The sequence below is a fragment of the Lytechinus variegatus genome, chromosome 8 (genome assembly GCF_018143015.1).
Source record: "Lytechinus variegatus isolate NC3 chromosome 8, Lvar_3.0, whole genome shotgun sequence".
In the NCBI taxonomy this organism is placed as follows: Eukaryota; Metazoa; Echinodermata; class Echinoidea; order Temnopleuroida; family Toxopneustidae; genus Lytechinus; species Lytechinus variegatus.
Window position 1 is genome coordinate 20280002 of NC_054747.1, and position 23930 is coordinate 20303931.

The 23930-nt window shown below is 37.0% G+C and overlaps 1 protein-coding gene across 1 annotated transcript in view; it reads left to right on the forward strand.

Annotated features, from left to right (window-relative positions):
- Positions 1–22399, forward strand: part of LOC121420125 — a 97756-nt gene extending 75357 nt beyond the window's left edge. The window contains exons 34-45 of the mRNA XM_041614662.1: positions 1075–1185; positions 2729–2842; positions 3783–4112; positions 8428–8547; positions 8886–9005; positions 9732–10118; positions 12108–12251; positions 13505–13612; positions 17235–17354; positions 17687–17806; positions 18533–18919; positions 20163–22399. Coding sequence (XP_041470596.1) covers positions 1075–1185; positions 2729–2842; positions 3783–4112; positions 8428–8547; positions 8886–9005; positions 9732–10118; positions 12108–12251; positions 13505–13612; positions 17235–17354; positions 17687–17806; positions 18533–18919; positions 20163–20311 — 2210 coding nt within the window. The 3' untranslated portion in view covers positions 20312–22399. The remainder of the gene's footprint in view (positions 1–1074; positions 1186–2728; positions 2843–3782; positions 4113–8427; positions 8548–8885; positions 9006–9731; positions 10119–12107; positions 12252–13504; positions 13613–17234; positions 17355–17686; positions 17807–18532; positions 18920–20162) is intronic.
- Positions 22400–23930: the final 1531 nt, after the last annotated feature.

Genomic DNA, 23930 nt, shown 5'->3' on the forward strand with positions numbered 1-23930 from the left:
AAGGTTAAGTTTTTGAAATGTCATAACTTTGAAAGTATATGGATCTAGTTCATGAAACTTAGACATGAGTGCAATCAAGTATCAGTGAACATCTTGCATGAGTTTCAGGTCACATGACCAAGATCAATAAATTTTGGCCGCTTTGGGGGTATTTCTTGAATTGCCATGATAACTTCGCAAGTGCATGGCTCTAGTTCATGAAATGTGGACATAAGGGCAATCAAGCATCAATGATCGTCTTGCACAAGTCTTCGGTCACACAATCAAGGTCAAATGTCATTTAAAATAAATAAACATAGTATTTCAATATCATATGATTGGTGTTTTTTGTGAATAATTCCATGGGGGCCATACATTGACGAGTGGATACCATGCGCGACCAAAGAAACACGTAAAAAGGATGTCTTTTTCAAGATAGGGCATGTTACATACGTAACGTAATAAGGGTGTCAAAAACACTAAAATAATGAAAAAAGGGAATCCATTTTCGATAGGAAAGCTACATGTTTAGGGTCAAATCTGCGAGGGTATAAAAATTTAAGACTAAAATATTTTATAAAGGATGTACTTGTTGCCCCAAGAGTCAACACTAGCGTGTATAGAGTACGATTTGGTGTGGGGAGGTGGGGCTGTATACCCAATAATGTAGGTAAAACCGACGACCGACGTCTTCCGTGGCATAACAATTGAAATATCGCTGTACTTGTTTAGGGGTTCAATTCAGGAAATACTTGCCAAGAGTATCGTTTTGTTTCCAATACTTGTTAAGGGTAGGGTTTCACACAAAAATACTTGTTAAGGGGTGCATTTTCAGAATATGGAAAAAACGTGTTTAGGGTGCTTTTCGAGACCCCATGGTTGCACATGGTATCCACTCGTCAATGGAAGTGGCCCCTCTTGGGAATAATTCAATAGCCGTTTTTAAAGACAGCACTGCTGCCATATTGCAGGCAACACTGCCAGAGTCACTCCACTTGTTTATCATAAAACCCTTTGTGATTGAGAATGACTTTATTAGGATTTACCGGTGGATCCAAACCCTCTTTCATTTTCTTTGTTTGTTTTTTTCTACAGCTACGGAGCCCCCTTGTTTCCAGTGTCCATCAGAACCAGACTGCATAGATCCTTCTTACGTGTGTGATGGCAGTGATGATTGTGAAGACGGGTTTGATGAAGTGAATTGCAGTAAGCGCAAATCTGAACATTAATAATTTTTTTTTTGGGGGGGGAGTGCATTATCTCCACCTAAACATAAATTTGTAATATTTTGAGGATCGAGTCTGTTAAATGTCTGTGCATGTTTAACCATGTCAAGGACAGCTCAACGGCCAGTTCTTGTCCTGACTACGCATAAAACTTGGATTTAGGGATTTCCAGATGTGTTATGAAAACGTTCTCATATCTTTGTGATTATTGGACCATGGGGGTTTTCACAAAGATGAAGTATGATTTAAATTGCAGTTAAATGCTAACGCGCATCTGAAATGCAACGCGCAATCTTATTGATCGATACGCAGTAGTGCACGTCCTATTTGCATGATCTGACCAATGCAATTATGCCTTTTATACCGCACACAACAAGGCATTTAAGTGCAACTCTAAGTCATCCTTAAATCTTTGTGAAGCACCCCCCATATCACATACAGTTTTTGTCCAGTTGTAGAAACTGAAATTTAGATTACGGGTGTAAAGATCAGAACAACATTTTTTGCGGGACATGCTTTACATGAAATCCTGCATGTTTTTAAATACTGTGTATAGCCGTAGTTTAGAAGGGGGGCAGTTTTAAGCCCCCCCCCCCTCAACTTTTTTCGAGTTAAATCCTCTGTGTAACATTTTTAAACTCAATTCATTTATCTTGTTTGAAGTGAAAAAAAGTCCCTGACAATTTCCATTGAAAAACAAGAATAATCAGAAATTAGATTTTCCGAAGAATTTGTTCTTACAATTTTTTATACGCCCGTCCTATTATGGTAACACGCTCGATGTCCATCTGTCTGTCTGTCCATTAACTTTTCCTTGTAAACGCGATAACTTTAGTTTACCTTAACATAGGCTCATGTAATTTGGTGTGTATAATACTAGTATGGATTCCAGAAAGCCCATCGATTTTCAGGTCAAAAGGTCAAGATCACAGTGACATGTTCTTATCTTACCCTTCTGCAGTCCTTGTTAACAGGATAACTGTAGTTTAACTTAAGGTACATGTAGGCTCATATAATTTAGTGTGTATACTAGTGTATATCTCAGGAAGCCTATTGATTTTGAGGACAAAAGGTCAAAGGTCAAGATCATATTGTCATGTTTTCATCTTACCCTTCTGAATCCTTGTTAACGTGATAAATTTAGTTTAACGTAACCTAGGCTCATATAATTTGGTGTGCATGTACTAGCGCACATGTAGATTCCAGGAAGCCTATTGATTTTGAGGTCAGAAGGTCAAAGGTGAAGTTGCCACCTTCCACTTTTCTTGCTTGACCAATAACTCCATTTTCCGCATTACAGGCGGGCGTGTTATGTGCTCATGTGTTGATTTTCGTTGCTATCATGGGATCAACGGCGAAGACCATAAGGGAAGGCTAAACCCCCCAGTCTTCTGAGGCGTTGTAATAGCCTAATCTTTCTAGGGCTAAGAAATTGATCCATGCATTTTCTCATGGAAATACGGGAATGCCAACTTTCAGATCAGATTCGAATTCATTTTCCTAGTGTTTTTTGTGTTTTTCAGCTACCTGCTTTGAATGTCCATCTGGATCCTTTCATGACTGTGTTTTTGATCCTGGTTGGGTTTGTGATGGCGTCGAAGATTGCATTGAAGGAGAGGATGAAATGAACTGTTCAGGTAGGACAAAGTTGTTAAGATCACACAAGTAAGTGGGTTTTAATCAAAATAGAAAAGTAAAAAAAATGTTTTAAAAAAAAAGTGCACAGAAGGATAGACGAAAGGAATTGCTAATGTACATTGAATTGAGGATGTGATGAGGACATACGTATGTGGAGCTCTCCAAAACTATCGAGAGGGGCTGAATCAGCTCCCCCACCCCCCCCCCCCCCCCCCCCAGAATGGCGCGGACCCCCAGTCTTATTAGGGTTATATTGGATATGATTCAGATTTTTGACAATTGCCAATTTGTTTTTATGATGGTGAACTGTTATATTCTGATGAAATATCTGCCCTTTTCTTCAGAATGTTAGGGTTGAATTAATTTTAAAAATATGTCAAGAGTATATACCATATTTTTTTCATTAACAGTTTGCCCAGATGGTTTGTACCCATGCTTGTTTAATGAATCCATTTGTTACAATGATACTGCCATTGGATGTGATGGAAACTATGATTGCCCAGGTGCATTTTGCTAAGGCATGCCTCAATAAATGGCTGGAACGTGTTCCTTGGTGTTATATCAGCTTCTGCGATCATATTGATTTCCGTCAGCTCTAGTTGAAATATGTTCATTAAACTTCTTTTTTCCCTTTCTTCCATTTCAGTGTCGAGTTTTTGTTTTGTTTCTGTTATAGAAAAATGATTTAGACTTGATCACAATAACTTAAAGTTTATGCATCAGATCATTTTTTTTTGCTCATTCAATGTACATGTATGTATACATTGTATATTGAGTCAGATTATGATGCGATTGGTCCACTGATCCACAACTCTCCGCATATAGCAATGTTAAGAAATCCTCTCTGGGGGAATAGGTTTGACCATGCCCCATTAAGCATTTGATATATTTGTGTACATCTTTCATGACTTGACATGCTTTGATTATTCTTTTATACAGCAACCACTCCTACCACCAGTTCTACAATCAGTCCCGATACGAGTTCTCCAACCAGTCCTACAGTTAGTCCCGATACAAGTTCCCCAACTAGTCCTACAGTTAGTCCCGATACGAGTTCCCCAACCAGTCCTACAGTTAGTCCCGATACGAGTTCCCCAACCAGTCCTACAGTTAGTCCCGATACGAGTTCCCCAACCAGTCCTACAGTTAGTCCTGTAATTAGTTCTCCTACCAGTTCTACAGTTAGTCCTGTAATTAGTTCTCCTACCAGTCCTACAACTACACGTATTCCTTCATCCACTCCTACAACCACTTCTACAAGTCCTACTGGTGAGTTGAAAGTTACCTCTTTGTGCATTGACCCGTAACCCCCCTGTGTATTGCATTATTGTAGTGTCAGAGCTGCCAAGTAGTACTGATTTTCCGTATTTAGTACTGAAAATAGAGAAGAATACTGATGGTTTCTTACAAAATACTGATTTCTAAAGTTTCAGTTTATGTGTTGTCCTATGGTATTCCTGTGAAAATACTAATTTTCTCACCAAAATACTGATTTTCAGCCTTGAAAATACTGAAATGTTCTTGTTCAGGTTGGCAGCTATGTAGTGTACAGTATGTAGCTAGCAGTGAACACTTCTACGTGGTATAATACGCTGTGGTAATTGGCCATAACTTTTATCTATACTTTTTTAAAGGAAAAGTTGTGTCGTAAACTTGTTATATTGGCTTTCTTGTCGTGTAAAAAATTATTGGATTACTAATGTAAATAAATCATAGTATAAGTTTTTGTCTCGCCTGCAGAGCAGAGCGAGACTGTGTGGGCGCTGCTTTTCCAATGGCGGTGGCGTCAACATTGAAATCTTAACGTGAGGTTAAGTTACTTAAATGTTATCAAGTATTACTGAACATCCTGCTGGAGATTGAGGTCACGTGACCAAGGTCAAAGGTCATTTAGTGTCAATGAACTTACACCTTGTTAGGGGAATCAAATTTGAAATCTTAACCTAAGGTTTTTGAAATGTCATAACTTAAGAAAGAAAATATACAGACCTATTTTATTAAACTTGGACAGAAGGGTGATCAAGTATTACTGAACATCCTGGCTGAGTTTCAGGTTACATGACCAAGGTCAAAGGTCATTTAGTGTCAATGAACTTAGACCTTGTTAGGGGAATCAAATTTGAAATCTTAACCTAAGGTTTTTGAAATGTCATAACTTAAGAAAGAAAATATACAGACCTATTTTATTAAACTTAGACATACGCTTAATCAAGTATTAGTGAACATCCTGCCGGACTTTCAGGTCACATGATCAAGGTCAAAGGTCATTTAGGGTCTGATTTTTAAAACTTGGACATTAGAGTAATCAAGTATCACTGAACATATTTGTCTAGTTCATAAAACTTGGACATGAAGTATCACTGAATATCCTGTGCGAGTATCAGATCACATGACCAAGGTCAGAGGTCATTATTAAAGGACAATGAACTTTGGCCATGTTGGAGGTAATCATTAAATTGCTGTCATAACTTTCAAAGTTTATGGATATACTGTCTTGTAGTTCATGAATTGTGGACATAGGGGTAATCAAGAATCACTGGCAAGTCTTGATCAAGGACAAATGTCATTTACATGTAGGGTCATTGAACATAGTATTGTATCAGTATATGAATGGTGTTATTTTTGAATAATTATTTTATAGTAGTTATCAAAGTCAGCACTGCTGCTGTATTGAATCGCGTAATGCAGGTGAGAGTGCCAGAGGCGCTCCACTTGTTTCCTTTTTTAAAGGTCTCAAAGGGAGGGGTTTTTAAGAGGCAAGATTTGAACCGTAATGGTAGGAATGTCCTCACTTATTGTTGTTTACCCATCAACAAATTAGTCACCCCCCCCCCCTATATCTAAGAACATGCTGTCATAATTTGGGAGGCAAATGTGATCAAAGGAGAGGGGCGCGGTGGGTGAGGAACAAGACTAGCCGGACTGTTAACAATAGCAAAAGAACAACAACAGAAAATTGATAAACACACATCCAGTTTTGCAGGTGTTTAACTTTGTGGTACGTCTTCTATGTAATATCATGGACAAGTAATATTCCTTTAAACTTCTCATGCCCCTCGTTAGGTTTTTAAAATATTTGTTTTATCAAAGTATTGACGATCCCAATATAGATTTATGAATTTGCAAATGACAATAATGTTCATAATTCTTTTTATTGTTTGCGTTTGTCATATTTGGTGTTTTCTGTATTGATATGAAATACACTATATTCAATTTGTGATGTATGGACTTATGTTAATAACTTTTAATTAAAAAAATACAAGTCTGCTCAATGATTTTGTAAAATTTTGTTGATAGGCCGTAGTTTCTTCTTTTCACCCTGTGTTTACCGTTAAAACTTAATTAAGGTTTGATATTTTATCTAGAAAGTTCTTTCACTGATCATAAGGATATCATGAGTTTGTGGATGAATGTTGTTTACGCTGAAGGGAGAGTGCCTACATAGAACACTCCAGCATCAGATAGTAATCGTTCATCATGACTATTTCCAGGGAAAGAAAATGATATGATTTTTGTCTCACCTGCGAAGCAAAGTGAGACTATAGGCGCCGCTTTTCCGACGGCGGCGGCGTCAACATCAAATCTTAACCTGAGGTTAAGTTTTTGAAATGACGTCATAACTTAGAAAGTATATGGACCTAGTTAATAAAACTTGGCCATAAGTTTAATCCAGTATTACTGAACATCCTATTAGAGTTTCATGTCACATGACCAAGTTCAAAGGTCATTTAGGGTCAATGAACTTAGACCATGTTGGAGGAATCAACATCGAAATCTTAACCTGAGGTTAAGTTTTTGAAATGTCATCATAACTTAGAAAATATATGGACCTAGTTCATGAAACTTGGACATTAGGTTAATCAAGTATCACTGAACATCCTTCATGAGTTTCACGTCACATGACCAAGGTCAAAGGTCATTTAGGGTCAATTAACTTTGGCCGAATTGGGGATATCTGTTGAATTCCCATCATAACTTTGAAAGTTTATGGATCTGATTCATGAAACTTGGACACAATAGTAATCAAGCATCACTGAAAATTTTGTGCAAGTTTCAGGTCTCATGATTAAGGTCAAAGGTCATTTAGGGTCAATGAACTTTTGCCGAATCAGGGGTATCTGTTGAATTACCATCATAACTTTGAAAGTTTATTGGTCTAGTTCATTAAACTTGGACATTAGAGTAATCAAGTATCACTGAACATCCTGTGCGCGTTTCAGGTCACATGACCAAGGTTAAAGGTCAATGAACTTTGGCCGAATTGGGTGTATCTGTTGAATTACCATCATAACTTTGAAAGTTTATGGATCTGATTCATGAAACTTGTACATAAGAGTAATCAAGTATCACTGAACATCCTGTTCGAGTTTCAGGTCACATGATCAAGGTCAAAGGTCATGTAAGGTCAATGAACTTTGGCCATGTTGGGGTTTTTTGTTGAATAACCATCATATCTCTGTAAGTTTATTGGTCTAGTTCATAAAAAGTGGACATAAGAGTAACCATGTATCACTGAACATCTTGTGCGAGTTAGAGTAGTATTCAAAGTCAGCACTGCTGCTATATTGAAACGCGTGATGCAGGTGAGACAGCCAGAGGCATTCCACTTGTTGAAAGAATAAATGGTACTTTTTTAAAATCATTGCAGCAAAGGAGAAAACAATACTAATTTTGATATTCCAGCTAAAATAATTGTTTATTGATTTAAAAAGGGTGATAGTTAAGCAAACTTTGTTTCTCATGGAACATAATGTATTTCACTGAACAAGCATTGCGAGAGCAAAGAGCGAGCTAAACTATTTAAGTTGCATGAGATAATTGTCTATTTTCCAATTATGCCGCTCTCCTAAATTTATAACCATCTTCCTCTCCCCCTTCCCATTTTTCCATTCTTCCGGATATGATTGATACTGGTATTAAAATATCAATACCCAAAAAGGAAAAATGATGATAAGTGGGAACTTAACCCTCCGTGCATGACTAATGTCGAAAGAACATGCCGATATCGGATTGTAATCGACAACCACTGTTGCAAAAACAAAAAATAATGATATTTTAGGGAAAGCCTTCGTGCTTAATCTGATTTTCTAAGAAGAATGAGATAATTTAATGTCTAAAATGTAATCTAGAACAGATTCCGATCATGCTACTATTGAAAACATAGTCAGATGATGGTCTATCAGAAGAGAACCGAAGTAAGCCTACTGCTAGTGTGCCCTAGGGTAAATGCGGGCATGGCCATTTGCGGACGCGGCCAATTTTCCCGTGCGGGCCGACACCCTCGTCCTCTCCCCTCAAATGTTCTCGGGTAGACGAGGGAAAGCTCTAGGGCATTTGCGGGCATGGGTGTGACATTTCCTGCGGCCGACACTGTATTTCAGATCAGGATTTTACCTGACTATCATTCCCACTTTTGACCCTTTACAAAATATTTAGATGGCTTTTCCTATGATTTTTTTTTAAAGATCAGAAGAAAAATTTCTCTTATTTAAATGTGATTGTCTGAGAAGCAGAATCTGATGTGTTTATTTGTTGTTAAAGACTAAAAACTATATCAATCAATCTCTTTTTGTTTTTGTCACAGATCAATGCAATGAATTTTTATGCCGAACGGTTGATCCTGAATATGGTAACTGTATTTCCAATGACTCAGTGTGTGACTTCATAACAGATTGCTTAGATGGTAGCGATGAAGAAGATTGTGGTAAGTTTTGAAATGTCATTAATGTCGCTCATTTCGGTGGTATTTAATTTTTGGTGTGTCTGGAATGTCATAATGTGATGGTCAGTATACAAATGATGCACGTATGTTAGTGCATCAGAAGGTTTTTTGAGCTACATGTATACAGGGTTAAACTATGAAAAGTAATGAAAAGAAACCTCAAACTGTAACTTTTTTTGTTTTATATTTTCCCATGTCAGGTGCTTCTTCTTGTGTCTTGATATGCATGTTTCCAAGTAGAATACGATGTCTGAAATAAACACTTTTTGTTTTTAGTACAGGTGTTGTTTTCTCATTTTCATTTTCATATTTTTTCAAAGATTGTTTCAAATGCCCCAACGAGGATGCATGCCTCCTTGATGCTTTTGTATGTGACTTCCTTGTGGATTGCGAACCTGATGGAGCGGATGAAGACTTTTGCAAGCATTCAGATTATATCAGTAAGACTTTGATGAATATTCTCTCAAGTACCTTTAGTAATGTTGCAGCAAACAATTATTTCATGAGAAAAGTCTTTAAATTCTTGATTTGTCATCGTGACAAAGGCTTTGAAATCAAGATTAGTAGTCAACATATCATTGTGTATGTAGATCTGCCCCCTTTAATACAAAGGTTAGCCATTCACCCATTTGAAAGAACAATCCTGATTGGTTCGTGGTCAGTCTACTTAGCAAAATGCGCATGAAACGATGATCTTGATAGGCAATTTCATCACATGATTAATTGCGAAACTTTGTGTTACAGGGCCCTGATTCGGTCGAATACATGTAAATCTAACTTAATCTGTCATCATGCAATCTAAGCTGAAAATGATCACCCTGAAAATCACCAACACAGATAAGCACATGTGGGACAGCATTTTTCTGTTGTTTGGAAAAGACCCAACACCTGGCTGGAATGCCATGATGCCTATTTTGTCTATTCTTCAGCAATTACACATTTCTACTGGAATTATTTGGCACATAAATGTTGTTTATTCATGAATACAAACACTTAGAAGGATTCTGTCTCACCACATTAATAGTTTTCAAGGATGAGACAATGACATGTTACAAACCCATCAAGATGGGACAAATGGTGAGGCTATCACAAATTGGTCCACACCAGCAAAGCAAAACTTTTCTATTAATCTCTCTTGTTCTTTGATGTTTTACTGACCATGACAGGACCACGAATTGTCACAACTGGAGAATGGATTACAATAGAACAAAGAGCTGGAGATCCTGTGGAGTATCGTGGCACACCGGCTAGCGAGATATTTTACTTCTACCATTACGTCTTCCAAGCCGATTCTGGGGCAACGCTCTTTGTGGAGGTTCTGGACTTCACAGGAACTACAGATCACTCCCTGGACTACCATCCGATTGTGACTGCTGGAGCCGGGGAAGACCCTCTAGCTTCTTTGTCAGAGGAAGCTTACTTTGATACTTTTGGATCTGTGGATAGCATCAGCTCAACAAAGAATTTTACACTAGAAAGCAGTACTGGATATGTTTTACTTAACTTCCCGAAAAACACAGAAGTTTATGTGAGATTCAGAGTCACAGCTGTTGGTGAGTAGCCTAAAAAAACCTGAAAACTGCACCAAGTCCTCCTTGCATGATATGATCATTCCAGACCACCGACATCTGTCCTATGTGATCAATTTCATGTTAAATATTTTCCATTCCTTGTTTAACATTTCTATGTTGGCTGTATTTGGAAAGGCTGTTTCTATGTTAAAATGCAGCAATAACAGATAATACAAATCGGATTGAACAAGGCTTCAAGGAATCCACTGTCTTTGATTTTGTTGCTCTCCTAAACATAACAGGTTTCACACTTGTAATTATTTCCCCATAGACACCTTATAAATGTAGCAGTAAACAAAAATTCATCTACACGTAAAATAAGAATTTCATGTATCTTAGGGGGACTGATTTATATTACCATTATCTGATACTAGTATTTCATATCCCACCATCAAGACTTAAAGTGACAGCCCTATTTTAGAAATAAAACAGTGTTTTCTGACCTGTTGTAACTATATCTCATTCATCACCTGCAAAAGTAGAATAGCCCTCACTCTTCCACAAGTCAATCACTTCCAAAACAGATATTCCCCATTTATTTCATGCAACGGAAGGGGAGAGATTGCCCTTCCTATATTCAGTGTCAGCTGGGGAATCATATGCATGTTTTGAGGGTCGATCTGCTATAAATATCGAATTAAAAGTCTTGGGAAAAGGTTTGGGGTGAAATGAGTACTTTTTGAAGAATTAGGCACGTGCGACCTATACACTTTAACAGCTCTTGCAACTTTAGTGATATTGTTTATTTTGATTGGCAGAGAGGCTGGTTTATTTTGACAAGGAATTGTCATTGTGGTCACAGACCTCATGAAAAATTGATCAGAGCCTTGTCTTACAAAGAGATGCGATTGATTCAATCAGTTTACATCTATGAAGGCCATTCTATCCATTCAAACTGTTTTCAAATGTGATGTATACCAACATATGCTTTTTTGTGTGTATTATTTGTGTCTTATTTTCTATTGGATAAGGTTTACATTAGTTTACCATATACGTGGTAATAATGGTGAAGCTAGTACCATTACTCAATCTCCATGAAACAGGCCCTAGAAGTTCATTTCATCTTTAACCCTATCTAGGCCGGGGTATTTTGGGAGTTCCTATGGCCAGGGGGGGCCTCCCAGGCCCCCCCCCCTAAGATCTCGGCCGTCGACCGTGCGATCGCGCCGAAATTTGGCACGCGGGTTGCCTTGGGCATAATCTACAAGATTGTATAGTAATTTATTTCATGCGAATCGCTATTAAGTGATTATGCTAATTTATGCGTAATTAGTATGCGAAATCATACTTTTCCCTCTAACTCCCTAAATAAAGCTCCAAATGTACTAATTTTTGGTACAGAAACTCTTTGTGGTGTCCTTAACAAGTGTACATTAAAAAAATTGTGATATCAAATCATTTTCTTATGTATTATATTGTTTTTAGAAATTTCTTATGTATTTCTTTGTTTTTTTGACCTTTTGTTTTTCATTGTTTTTTCAATGAAATTTGTTTGGGACTCTTCTGTGATCATAAAAAGCATAAAATGAATACATTTAGACTAGAAAAACTAAAAATAATCATACATTTATGAATTTTGGTTGAAAACACAATTTGCATTGACTTTGTACACGAAATCACGTTTTTGAGCAATTTTCGGTCTGACATGCACTTACATAATGTTGCGTAATTTCGGAATCACGTACCCGGGTGATGCAAAATTGGTCTCAAAAGTTGCGCAAGACTTGAAAGTAAAAAGTCAGCGAGCGGCGCGGTCAAAAAATTTCGCACGGCGAAAATATCGCGCGATTCGTTGAGGGGGGGCCTCCGAGGCCCCCCCCCGAGGCCCCCCCCCCCCCCCCGGCCTAGAGAGGGTTAAGGCATGTGCTAACAACCTTTCATGAGCGCATAGAGATGCCCATGGGCAGTGATATGTACTATACAAGCACCACATTATTAATTTGATTTTTTTTCTCTCTCTTACTTTTTTAGCATGTGTGGACGGTGATTCTACCTATTGCATTGGGTCTCCCCATTGCTATGACGTAGTTACCGAATGCCGTGATGGAACTGTACAATGTCTATACACTGGGGAGGATGAAGATGAGGGCACGGATTGTCAAGGTTCTCCAGGTCGTTAGTAGACATACGTGTATCTCGCTCTAGCTTTTTTTCTTTAAAAAAAAATGGTTATGGTAACAAATAGGAAGTTTCTATGACAGAATCAGCATCAACCAATCAAGACGCATAATGTTAGTGATGATAAAATGTTATGATAGCAAGGTTTATGAAGCAGGACCCTAATAATGATTCTTATCACTTCCACAGTTCTGAAAAAGATATTGAGCGATTGCATTTCAGGTGCACATTGAAGATTAATTTCAAAAAAGTTCTTGTTATTTCACATATATATTTATCAGTATGCAAAGCTTAGAAATATTGTATTAAGTGCTATATTATGCATATTGCATCATATTATTTCTCCGCAAAGGTTAGAATTAATTGTAATCATTCTTCATATATGTTCTGTACAAGAACATGCACGTACCTTCGTATAGTAGTGCAAGAAGTAGTATTAGTAGTAGAAGAGTAGTAGTAGCTGTATTAGTTTTAGTAGTCACAGTAGTTGTAGCAGTAGTGTTAGTAGTAATAGTATAAAAGTAGAAGTAGTAGTAGTAGTAGTAGTAGAAGTAGTAGTAGTGGTAGTAAAAGTAGTAATATAGTTGTAGTAATAGTTGTATTAGTAGTAGCAGGAGGAGGAATAGTAGTAATATCAGTATTATAGAGGAATAGTAGTAATATCAACCGGTGTGTTGGCTCAGTTGGTAGAGCTGTCCGTCTCACAATCGGGAGGTCGGGGTTCAAACCCCGGCCGCGTCAGACCAAAAGACGTTAATGATGGGAGCTGCTGCTACCCTGTTTGGCGTTCAACAACTAAAGGGATAGAGCCTCGTCAAACTGGGGCTGCACGGTGACTGCCGGGCCCACGATCACTTGGGCAAAGCAAATTTTCGGAGTATTTCATTTCATGTCTATTTCGAACAATAAATTATGGATTTTCATTTCTAAGTGTGATGTTGCATGATGACAAATCTCATATTTTCCACTCTGAAAATTACCTGTCAGGTACACATTTACCTCACCTGGGTTGAGTGCAACACAATATGGATCAATTTCTTGCAAATGGAAATTACACCATGGCTGGGATTTGAACCCACAAACCTCTTATTTTTAAGTCACGAGACTTATCCACTGATCCACAACTCTCTGCATATAGCAATGTTAAGAAATCCTCTCTGGGGGAATAGGTTTGACCGTGCCCTTATAAGCATTCAACATTTGTGTTCATCTTTCATGACTTGACATGTTTTGATTATTCTTTTATACAGCAACCACTCCTACCACCAGTTCTACAATCAGTCCCGATACAAGTTCCCCAACCAGTCCTACAACTATTCCTTCATCCACTCCTACAACCACTTCTACAAGTCCTTCTGGTGAGTTGAAAGTTACCTCTTCGTGCATTGACCTGTAACCCCCTGTGTGTTGCATTATTGTAGTGCATGTAGCTAGCAGTGAACAGTTCTACGTGGTATAATACGCTGTGGTAAATAGCCATAACTTTTATCTATACTTTTTTAAAGGAAATGTTTTGTCGTAAACTTGTTATATTGGCTTTCTTGTCATGTAAAAAAATTATTGGATTACTGATGTAATAAAGCATAGTACTAGTTTTTGTCTCGCCTGCATTAGCAGAGTGAGACTGTGAGGGCGTGGCTTTTCCAACGGCGGTGGCGTCAACAATGAATTCTTAACGTAATGTTAAGTTTTTAAATGTCTTCATAACTTCAAAGTATTACTGAACATCCTGCTGGAGATGGAGGTCACATGACCAAGGTCAAAGGTCATTTAGTGTCAATGAACATAGATCATGTTAGGTGAATCAAAATTAAAATCTTAACCTAAGGTTAAGATTTTTGAAATGTCAAAACTTACATGTGTATATGGACCTACATGTAGTTCATGAAACTTAGACATGCTTAATCAAGTATTACTGAACATCCTGGCTGACTTTCAGGTAACATGATCAAGGACATTGGTCATTTAGGGTCTGATTCTTAAAACTTGGACATTCGAGTAATCAAGTATCACTGAACATATTGGTCTAGTTCGTAAAACTTGGACATCAAGTATCACTGAATATCGTGTGCGAGTTTCAGATCTTATGATTAAGGTCAAAGGTCATTAAGGACAATGAACTCTGGCCATGTTGGAGGTAATTAAACTGCTGTCATAACTTTCAAAGTTTATGGATATACTGTCTTGTAGTTTATGAATTGTGGACATAGGGGTAATCGAAGTATCACTGGCAAGTCTTAGGTGACATGATCAAGAACAAATGTCAATTAAATGTAGGGTCATTGAACGTAGTATTGTATCATTATATGAATGGTGTTATTTGTGAATAATTATTTTATAGTAGTTTTCAAGTCAGCACTGCTGCTATATTGAATCGCGTAATGCAGGTGAAAGTGCCAGAGGCGTTCCACTTGTTTCTTTGTTTAAAGGTTCCAAAGTTAGGGGTTTTTAAGAGACACGATTTGAACCGTAATGGTAGGAATGTCCTTGCTTATTGTTAACCCATCAACAAATTAGTCACCCCCCCCCTATATCTAAGAACATGCTGTCATAATTTGGGAGGCAAATGTGATCAAAGGAGAGGGGTGCGGTGGGCGGGGGGCAAGACTAGCCGTACTGTTAACAATAGCAAAAGAACAACAACAAAAAATTGATAACACACATCCAGTTTTGCAGACCTGTGTTTAACTTTGTGGTACGTCTACTCTGTGTTATCATGGACAGGTAATATTCCTTTAAACTTCTCATGCCCCTCGTTAGGTTTTTAAAATATTTGTTTTATCAAAGTATTGACGATCCCAATATAGATTTATGAATTTGCAAATGACAATAATGTTCATAATTCTTTTTATTGTTTGCGTTTGTCATATTTGGTGTTTTCTGTATTGATATGAAATACACTATATTCAATTTGTGATGTATGGACTTATGTTAATAACTTTTAATTAAAAAAATACAAGTCTGCTCAACGATTTTGTAAAATTTTGTTGATAGGCCGTAGTTTCTTCTTTTCACCCTGTGTTTACCGATAAAACTTAATTAACGTTTGATATTTTATCTAGAAATTTCTTTCACTGATCATAAGGATATCATGAGTTTGTGGATGAATGTTGTTTACGTTGAAGGGAGAGTGCCTACATAGAACACTCCAGCATCAGATAGTAATCGTTCATCATGACTATTTCCAGGGAAAGAAAATGATATGATTTTTGTCTCACCTGCGAAGCAAAGTGAGACTATAGGCGCCGCTTTTCCGACGGCGGCGGCGTCAACATCAAATCTTAACCTGAGGTTAAGTTTTTGAAATGACGTCATAACTTAGAAAGTATATGGACCTAGTTAATAAAACTTGGCCATAAGTTTAATCCAGTATTACTGAACATCCTATTAGAGTTTCATGTCACATGACCAAGTTCAAAGGTCATTTAGGGTCAATGAACTTAGACCATGTTGGAGGAATCAACATCGAAATCTTAATCTGAGGTTAAGTTTTTGAAATGTCATCATAACTTAGAAAATATATGGACCTAGTTCATGAAACTTGGACATAAGGTTAATCAAGTATCACTGAACATCCTGCATGAGTTTCACGTCACATGACCAAGGTCAAAGGTCATTTAGGGTCAATTAACTTTGGCCGAATTGGGGATATCTGTTGAATTCCCATCATAACTTTGAAAGTTTATGGATCTGATTCATGAAACTTGGACACAATAGTAATCAAGCATCACTGAAAATTTTGTGCAAGTTTCAGGTCTCATGATTAAGGTCAAAGGTCATTTAGGGTCAATGAACTTTTGCCGAATCAGGGGTATCTGTTGAATTACCATCATAACTTTGAAAGTTTATTGGTCTAGTTCATTAAACTTGGACATTAGAGTAATCAAGTATCACTGAACATCCTGTGCGCGTTTCAGGTCACATGACCAAGGTTAAAGGTCAATGAACTTTGGCCGAATTGGGTGTATCTGTTGAATTACCATCATAACTTTGAAAGTTTATGGATCTGATTCATGAAACTTGTACATAAGAGTAATCAAGTATCACTGAACATCCTGTTCGAGTTTCAGGTCACATGATCAAGGTCAAAGGTCATGTAAGGTCAATGAACTTTGGCCATGTTGGGGTTTTTTGTTGAATAACCATCATATCTCTGTAAGTTTATTGGTCTAGTTCATATTCATATTTATATTTATTTTCCAATTATTCCACTCTCCTAAATTTATAACCATCTTCCTCTCCCCCTTCCCATTTTTCCATTCTTCCGCTGCTGCTTCTGCCCCCTGGATCAGCATATGATTAATACTGGTATTAAAATATCAATACCCAAAAAGGAAAAATGATGATAAGTGGGAACTTAACCCTCCGTGCATGACTAATGTCGAAAGAACATGCCGATATCGGATTGTAATCGACAACCACTGTTGCAAAAACAAAAAAATAATGATATTTTAGGGAAAGCCTTCGTGCTTAATCTGATTTTCTAAGAAGAATGAGATAATTTAATGTCTAAAATGTAATCTAGAACAGATTCCGATCATGCTACTATTGAAAACATAGTCAGATGATGGTCTATCAGAAGAGAACCGAAGTAAGCCTACTGCTAGTGTGCCCTAGGGTAAATGCGGGCATGGCCATTTGCGGACGCGGCCAATTTTCCCGTGCGGGCCGACACCCTCGTCCTCTCCCCTCAAATGTTCTCGGGTAGACGAGGGAAAGCTCTAGGGCATTTGCGGGCATGGGTATGACATTTCCTGCGGCCGACACTGTATTTCAGATCAGGATTTTACCTGACTATCATTCCCACTTTTGACCCTTTACAAAATATTTAAATGGCTTTTCCTATGATTTTTTTTTAAGGATCAGAAGAAAAATTTCTCTTATTTAAATGTGATTGTCTGAGAAGCAGAATCTGATGTGTTTATTTGTTGTTAAAGACTAAAAACTATATCAATCAATCTCTTTTTGTTTTTGTCACAGATCAATGCAATGAATTTTTATGCCGAACGGTTAATCCTGAATATGGTAACTGTATTTCCAATGACTCAGTGTGTGACTTCATAACAGATTGCTTAGATGGTAGCGATGAAGAAGATTGTGGTAAGTTTTGAAATGTCATTAATGTCGCTCATTTCGGTGGTATTTAATTTTTGGTGTGTCTGGAATGTCATAATGTGATGGTCAGTATACAAATGATGCACGTATGTTAGTGCATCAGAAGGTTTTTTGAGCTACATGTATACAGGGTTAAACTATGAAAAGTAATGAAAAGAAACCTCAAACTGTAACTTTTTTTGTTTTATATTTTCCCATGTCAGGTGCTTCTTCTTGTGTCTTGATATGCATGTTTCCAAGTAGATACGATGTCTGAAATAAACACTTTTTGTTTTTAGTACAGGTGTTGTTTTCTCATTTTCATATTTTTTTCAAAGATTGTTTCAAATGCCCCAACGAGGATGCATGCCTCCTTGATGCTTTTGTATGTGACTTCCTTGTGGATTGCGAACCTGATGGAGCGGATGAAGACTTTTGCAAGCATTCAGATTATATCAGTAAGACTTTGATGAATATTCTCTCAAGTACCTTTAGTAATGTTGCAGCAAACAATTATTTCATGAGAAAAGTCTTTAAATTCTTGATTTGTCATCGTGACAAAGGCTTTGAAATCAAGATTAGTAGTCAACATATCATTGTGTATGTATATCTGCACCCTTTAATACAAAGGTTAGCCATTCACCCATTTGAAAGAACAATCCTGATTGGTTCGTGGTCAGTCTACTTAGCAAAATGCGCATGAAACGATGATCTTGATAGGCAATTTCATCACATGATTAATTGCGAAACTTTGTGTTACAGGGCCCTGATTCGGTCGAATACATGTAAACCTAACTTAATCTGTCATCATGCAATCTAAGCTGAAAATGATCACCCTGAAAATCACCAACACAGATAAACACATGTGGGACAGCATTTTTCTGTTGTTTGGAAAAGACCCAACACCTGGCTGGAATGCCATGATGCCTATTTTGTCTATTCTTCAGCAATTACACATTTCTACTGGAATTATTTGGCACATAAATGTTGTTTATTCATGAATACAAACACTTAGAAGGATTCTGTCTCACCACATTAATAGTTTTCAAGGATGAGACAATGACATGTTACAAACCCATCAAGATGGGACAAATGGTGAGGCTATCACAAATTGGTCCACACCAGCAAAGCAAAACTTTTCTATTAATCTCTCTTGTTCTTTGATGTTTTACTGACCATGACAGGACCACGAATTGTCACAACTGGAGAATGGATTACAATAGAACAAAGAGCTGGAGATCCTGTGGAGTATCGTGGCACACCGGCTAGCGAGATATTTTACTTCTACCATTACGTCTTCCAAGCCGATTCTGGGGCAACGCTCTTTGTGGAGGTTCTGGACTTCACAGGAACTGCAGATCACTCCCTGGACTACCATCCGATTGTGACTGCTGGAGCCGGGGAAGACCCTCTAGCTTCTTTGTCAGAGGAAGCTTACTTTGATACTTTTGGATCTGTGGATAGCATCAGCTCAACAAAGAATTTTACACTAGAAAGCAGTAGTGGATATGTTCTACTTAACTTCCCGAAAAACACAGAAGCTTATGTGAGATTCAGAGTCACAGCTGTTGGTGAGTGGCCTAAAAAACCTGAAAACACTTGTTTCAACTTAAAACTGCACCAAGTCCTCCTTGCATGATATGATCATTCCAGACCACCGACATCTGTCCTATGTGATCAATTTCATGTTAGATATTTTCTATTCCTTGGTTAACATTTTTATGTTGGCTGTATTTGGAAAGGCTGTTACTATGTTAAAATGCAGCAATAACAGATAATACAAATCGGATTGAACAAGGCTTCAAGGAATCCACTGTCTTTAATTTTGTTGCTCTCCTAAACATAACAGGTTTCACACTTGTAATTATTTCCCCATAGACACCTTATAAATGTAGCAGTAAACAAGAATTCATCTACATGTAAAATAAGAATTTCATGTAACTTAGGGGGACTGATTTATATTACCATTACCATTATCTGATACAAGTATTTCATATCCCACCATCAAGACTTAAAGTGACAGCCCTATTTTAGAAATAAAACAGTGTTTTCTGACCTGTTGTAACTATATCTTATTCATCACCTGCAAAAGTAGAATAGCCCTCACTCTTCCACAAGTCAATCACTTCCAAAACAGATATTCCCCATTTATTTCATGCAACGGAAGGGGAGAGATTGCCCTTCCTATATTCAGTGTCAGCTGGCGAATCATACGCATGTTTTGAGGGTCGATCTGCTATAAATATCGAATTAAAAGTCTTGGGAAAAGGTTTGGGGTGAAATGAGTACTTTTTGAAGAATTAGGCACGTGCGACCTATACACTTTAACAGCTCTTGCAACTTTAATGATATTGTTTATATTGATTGGCAGAGAGGCTGGTTTATTTTGACAAGGAATTGTCATTGTGGTGACAGACCTCATGACCTCACAGACCTCATGAAAAATTGATCAGAGCCTTGTCTTACAAAGAGATGCGATTGATTCAATCAGTTTACATCTATAGAAGGCCATTCTGTCCATTCAAACTGTTTTCAAATGTGATGTATACCAATGTATGCTTTGTTGTGTGTATTATTTGTGTCTTATTTTCTATTGGATAAGGTTTACATTTAGTTTACCATAGAAGTTGTAATAATGGTGAAGCTAGTACCATTACTTAATCTCCATGAAACAGGCCCTAGAAGTTCATTTCATCTTTAAGGCATGTGCTAACAACCTTTCATGAGCGCATAGAGATGCCCATGGGCAGTGATATGTACTGTACAAGCACCACATTATTAATTTGATTTTTTTATTTTTCTCGTACCTTTTAGCATGTGTGGACGGTGATTCTACCTATTGCATTGGGTCTCCCCATTGCTATGACGTAGTTACCGAATGCCGTGATGGAACTGTACAATGTCTATACACTGGGGAGGATGAAGATGAGGGCACGGATTGTCAAGGTTCTCCGGCTCCATAGTAGATATATCATGCTCTAGCTTTTTTCTTTTAAAAAAATTGGTTATGGTAACAAATAGGAAGTTTCTATGACAGACTTGGCATCAACCAATCAATACACATAATGTTAGTGATGATAAAAATGTCATGATAGCAAGGTTTATGAAGCAGGGTCCTGATAATGATTCTTATCACTTCCACAGTTCTGAAAAAGATATTGAGTGATTGCACTTCAGGTGCACATTGAAGATTGATTTTTTTTTAATTCTTATTATTTCACACATATATTTGTCAGCATGCAGAGCTTAGAAATAATGTATTAAGTGCTATATAATGCATATTGCATCATATTATTTCTATGCAAAGGTTAGAATTAGTTGTAAACATTATATGTGTTGTACAAGAACATGTACCTTTGTATGTAATTTTACGCTTAAATTGTTTGAAATCACTCGTGTATATATATATATATAGTATAATCGTAACATACTTTGATATGCCTTAAACTTTGCTTCCAGTAAATGTCTTATAATTAACAAAAAACTACTGACAATGCAAAGACTTTGCTAGAAAATTTAATTATTAAATTGAATTATTAAAAGAAATAATTCGGAAGAAAATCTACTGAAACATAAAGGGCAGTACAACAGATCATTGTATTTCAGGGGGAAAAAATCATGCCCTTGAAATGGTAACAAAAAAGAGCCCTGAAAAATCCCTATTCAATGTAAAATTTTATCCAATGCTGCAGATTACAGCCAGTGGATCATGAAAAGAGCCCTTTTTTTTAAATGTCTGATGTACAGTTGTGCTCATATGTAGTGAAACCCAGCAGAAAATGCACTCCTTCATGCCGGGTATTGAATGGAGACAATTTCACTACAATGTTCTGCCCCTGCCAGCCCAGAGAAACAAACTGTATTGAATGCACCATTATTATCACCTGACATCACAATTAAATATCTAAAACGTGGCAGAAATTGAACACTTGAAAAATGTTCATTTTCTGGTGGGTTTCACTTTTAAACACCACTGTATATACCAGATTTTGCTCTCGGGACACTTTCTACTGTGTGAAAATAGTGATACGTATTAAACACTACCCGTTAAAGGTACTGGCATTTAGAATGCCTTTGAAGGACACTGCAGACATAAGAATTAGTGTGACTCAATTTTGGAATAAAACTTTGTAACAATTCATGTGAATACTATAAAAGGCATGCTCCCTTTTTTACAATCTTTTTTTTTATTTGTAGGAAAATCAAAGGGAATGTAGTGTGTTTTATATTATATTGTACTGTTGCATTAATGAACTTATTAAAGAGAGTTAAAAGAAATATATTTTTTCATGTTGCAATGTAAGATTGGTTTTAAAAATATAAACATATATAATTATATAAACATTTACAAGCAGCTGTAAAGGTACATTTCTATTCACATTTTATGGTGTATATTGGAATCTGAGGGTTGTTGTATCTTACGTTATCTTTTAGTAAATGTAAAACATGTGACCAGCCACCCCAAGACCAACAATAAGTCGCCCGAAAGGATTATTGTTTAGATTTTTATGGAGTGTTAAAAAGCATATCCTAAGCTTTGAATTGAACTAGTTGAAATCGATCAGCAATAACCCTCACAAGTAGTTGATTGAATGCCCAAGATATTCAATGAGATTTGAAAAAAATGAGGTGGAAACAAGGTTTCAAGTTCGGGGTTCAATCAAACATGAACTGTATCTACTGTGAAATTTATGTGAAACTTTCCAGTAGCGTGCAAAATGCAGTGTCAAAGAAACTCTAAATCTTGTCTTTTATTCAGCAGTATTCAGCTTTAAGTTTTGGCAGAATGAAGACGGATTACTCTGACTTTCAGATATTAGCAATTTTCCGATTGTCAATTTTTGAAGTCCCGCAAATTACTATTTTGGCTATTTTCAGAGAACTTTCCTCTTGGCGTATTGTTGCTTTGGGAGTGGCTGGTCTCTTATGATCATTATCAGGGTAGGAAGAATCTGACAGTGAGTAGAATAGCATCATTTATATTTCAATGCCTTCATAGCAGAGTTCCCGCAAAAAGTCTGTATGGCGTCTATCCCAAAGCCTCATTGTTCTTTTTATGACAAAAATGAGATGATTAGCATTAAGAGGTGCTTGACGGATTCGTGCATGCATAAAAGATGTGGCTCTGACCTTTGGTGGTGTACTTATTCATATGCACACAGTACTGAAAAAGATTTTATATTCAGATATTTTTTAAGGAGAAGATAGTAGATTTTATATGTCAAAATCTGTATAAATCGTGTTGGTGTTGGTTGTATCATTGTAAGCCTTAAAGAGAAAAGCCAGTAGTTGCAGTAAACACTGATTTCATGAGAAAGTCTGTAAAACCAGGCTTAATTGTCAGAATATCATCGAGGATCTAGATCTTGTACAATTACATATACTGAACTTTGTGAAATCTTGAAATTTACGCTGAAAAAGGTTCACACTGAAGATCAACAACACAGATAGGCACGCGTGGGACAGTGTATTATTATTGCTGGAATAAAGACCCGACGGAAGTGACCGTATACGCGCTTATTTTGCTTATTTCTCAGCAATTACACAATTTCTTCCAGAATCCTTTGGCACATATTTTTTATTCATACAAACGGACACTTGGGTGGTCATTATATTGGATTCTGTAAATAGTCATTTTGAGATCGTTACCAAAACTGGAATTTATCTTTAAAGCAGATGTGAAAGCAAGTTTAACCCTAAAAACACGGGGGGGGGCTGATTCAGCCCCCCCTCGACATTTTTCGCGATAAATCCGCTGCGCGAAATTTTTTGACCGCTTCGCTCGCTGACTTTTTACTTTCAAGTCTCGCGCAACTTTTGAGACCAAAATTGTGACCCCCGGGTACGCGGTTCCAAAATTACGCAGCATTTCGTAAGTGCATGCAGACCCAAAATTACTCAAAAACGTGAATTTGTGTACAAATCCAATGCAAATAGTGTTCTTAGCCAAAATTCATAAATGTTTCATTATTTTTCCTTTTACTGCTTAAAATCAATTAATTTTATCTTGTTTATGGTCAAAATTAAGTCCCCAACAATTTCCATTGAAAACACATTAAAAAACAAAAAGTCGAAAAACAAAGAAATACATAAGAAATTTAGAAAACAATAGAATACATAAGAAAATAAATTTGATTTTGAAATTTTTTTAAAATCAATTTGATCAGATGCCTATCTAGAGTATGTGAAACAAAAATTAGCATTTCAGGGGCATTATTTTATTAATTAGAGCAAACTTATGATTTTACGCATAAATTAGCATAATTAATGAGACATGAGATTTTTTGCCGAATTTGATGTTATAGTTTTGTAGATAATGCCATGGGTAACGCGTGTGCCAATTTTCGTCGCGATCGCACGATTAACGGCCGAGATCATAAGGGGGGGCTGAATCAGCCCCCCCCCCCCCCAGTCTTTTTAGGCGTCGAAATAGCCCAGTCTATTTAGGGTTAAACCCATGATTGTGATTAAACTATAAGATATAGAATATACATGTATGTTAACAAAAACAGTATGTGCTCAGGTAAGTCCGGATGTCTCCATAAATTTCAGGATGAAAAGATTTATCCAACATATTTTTTT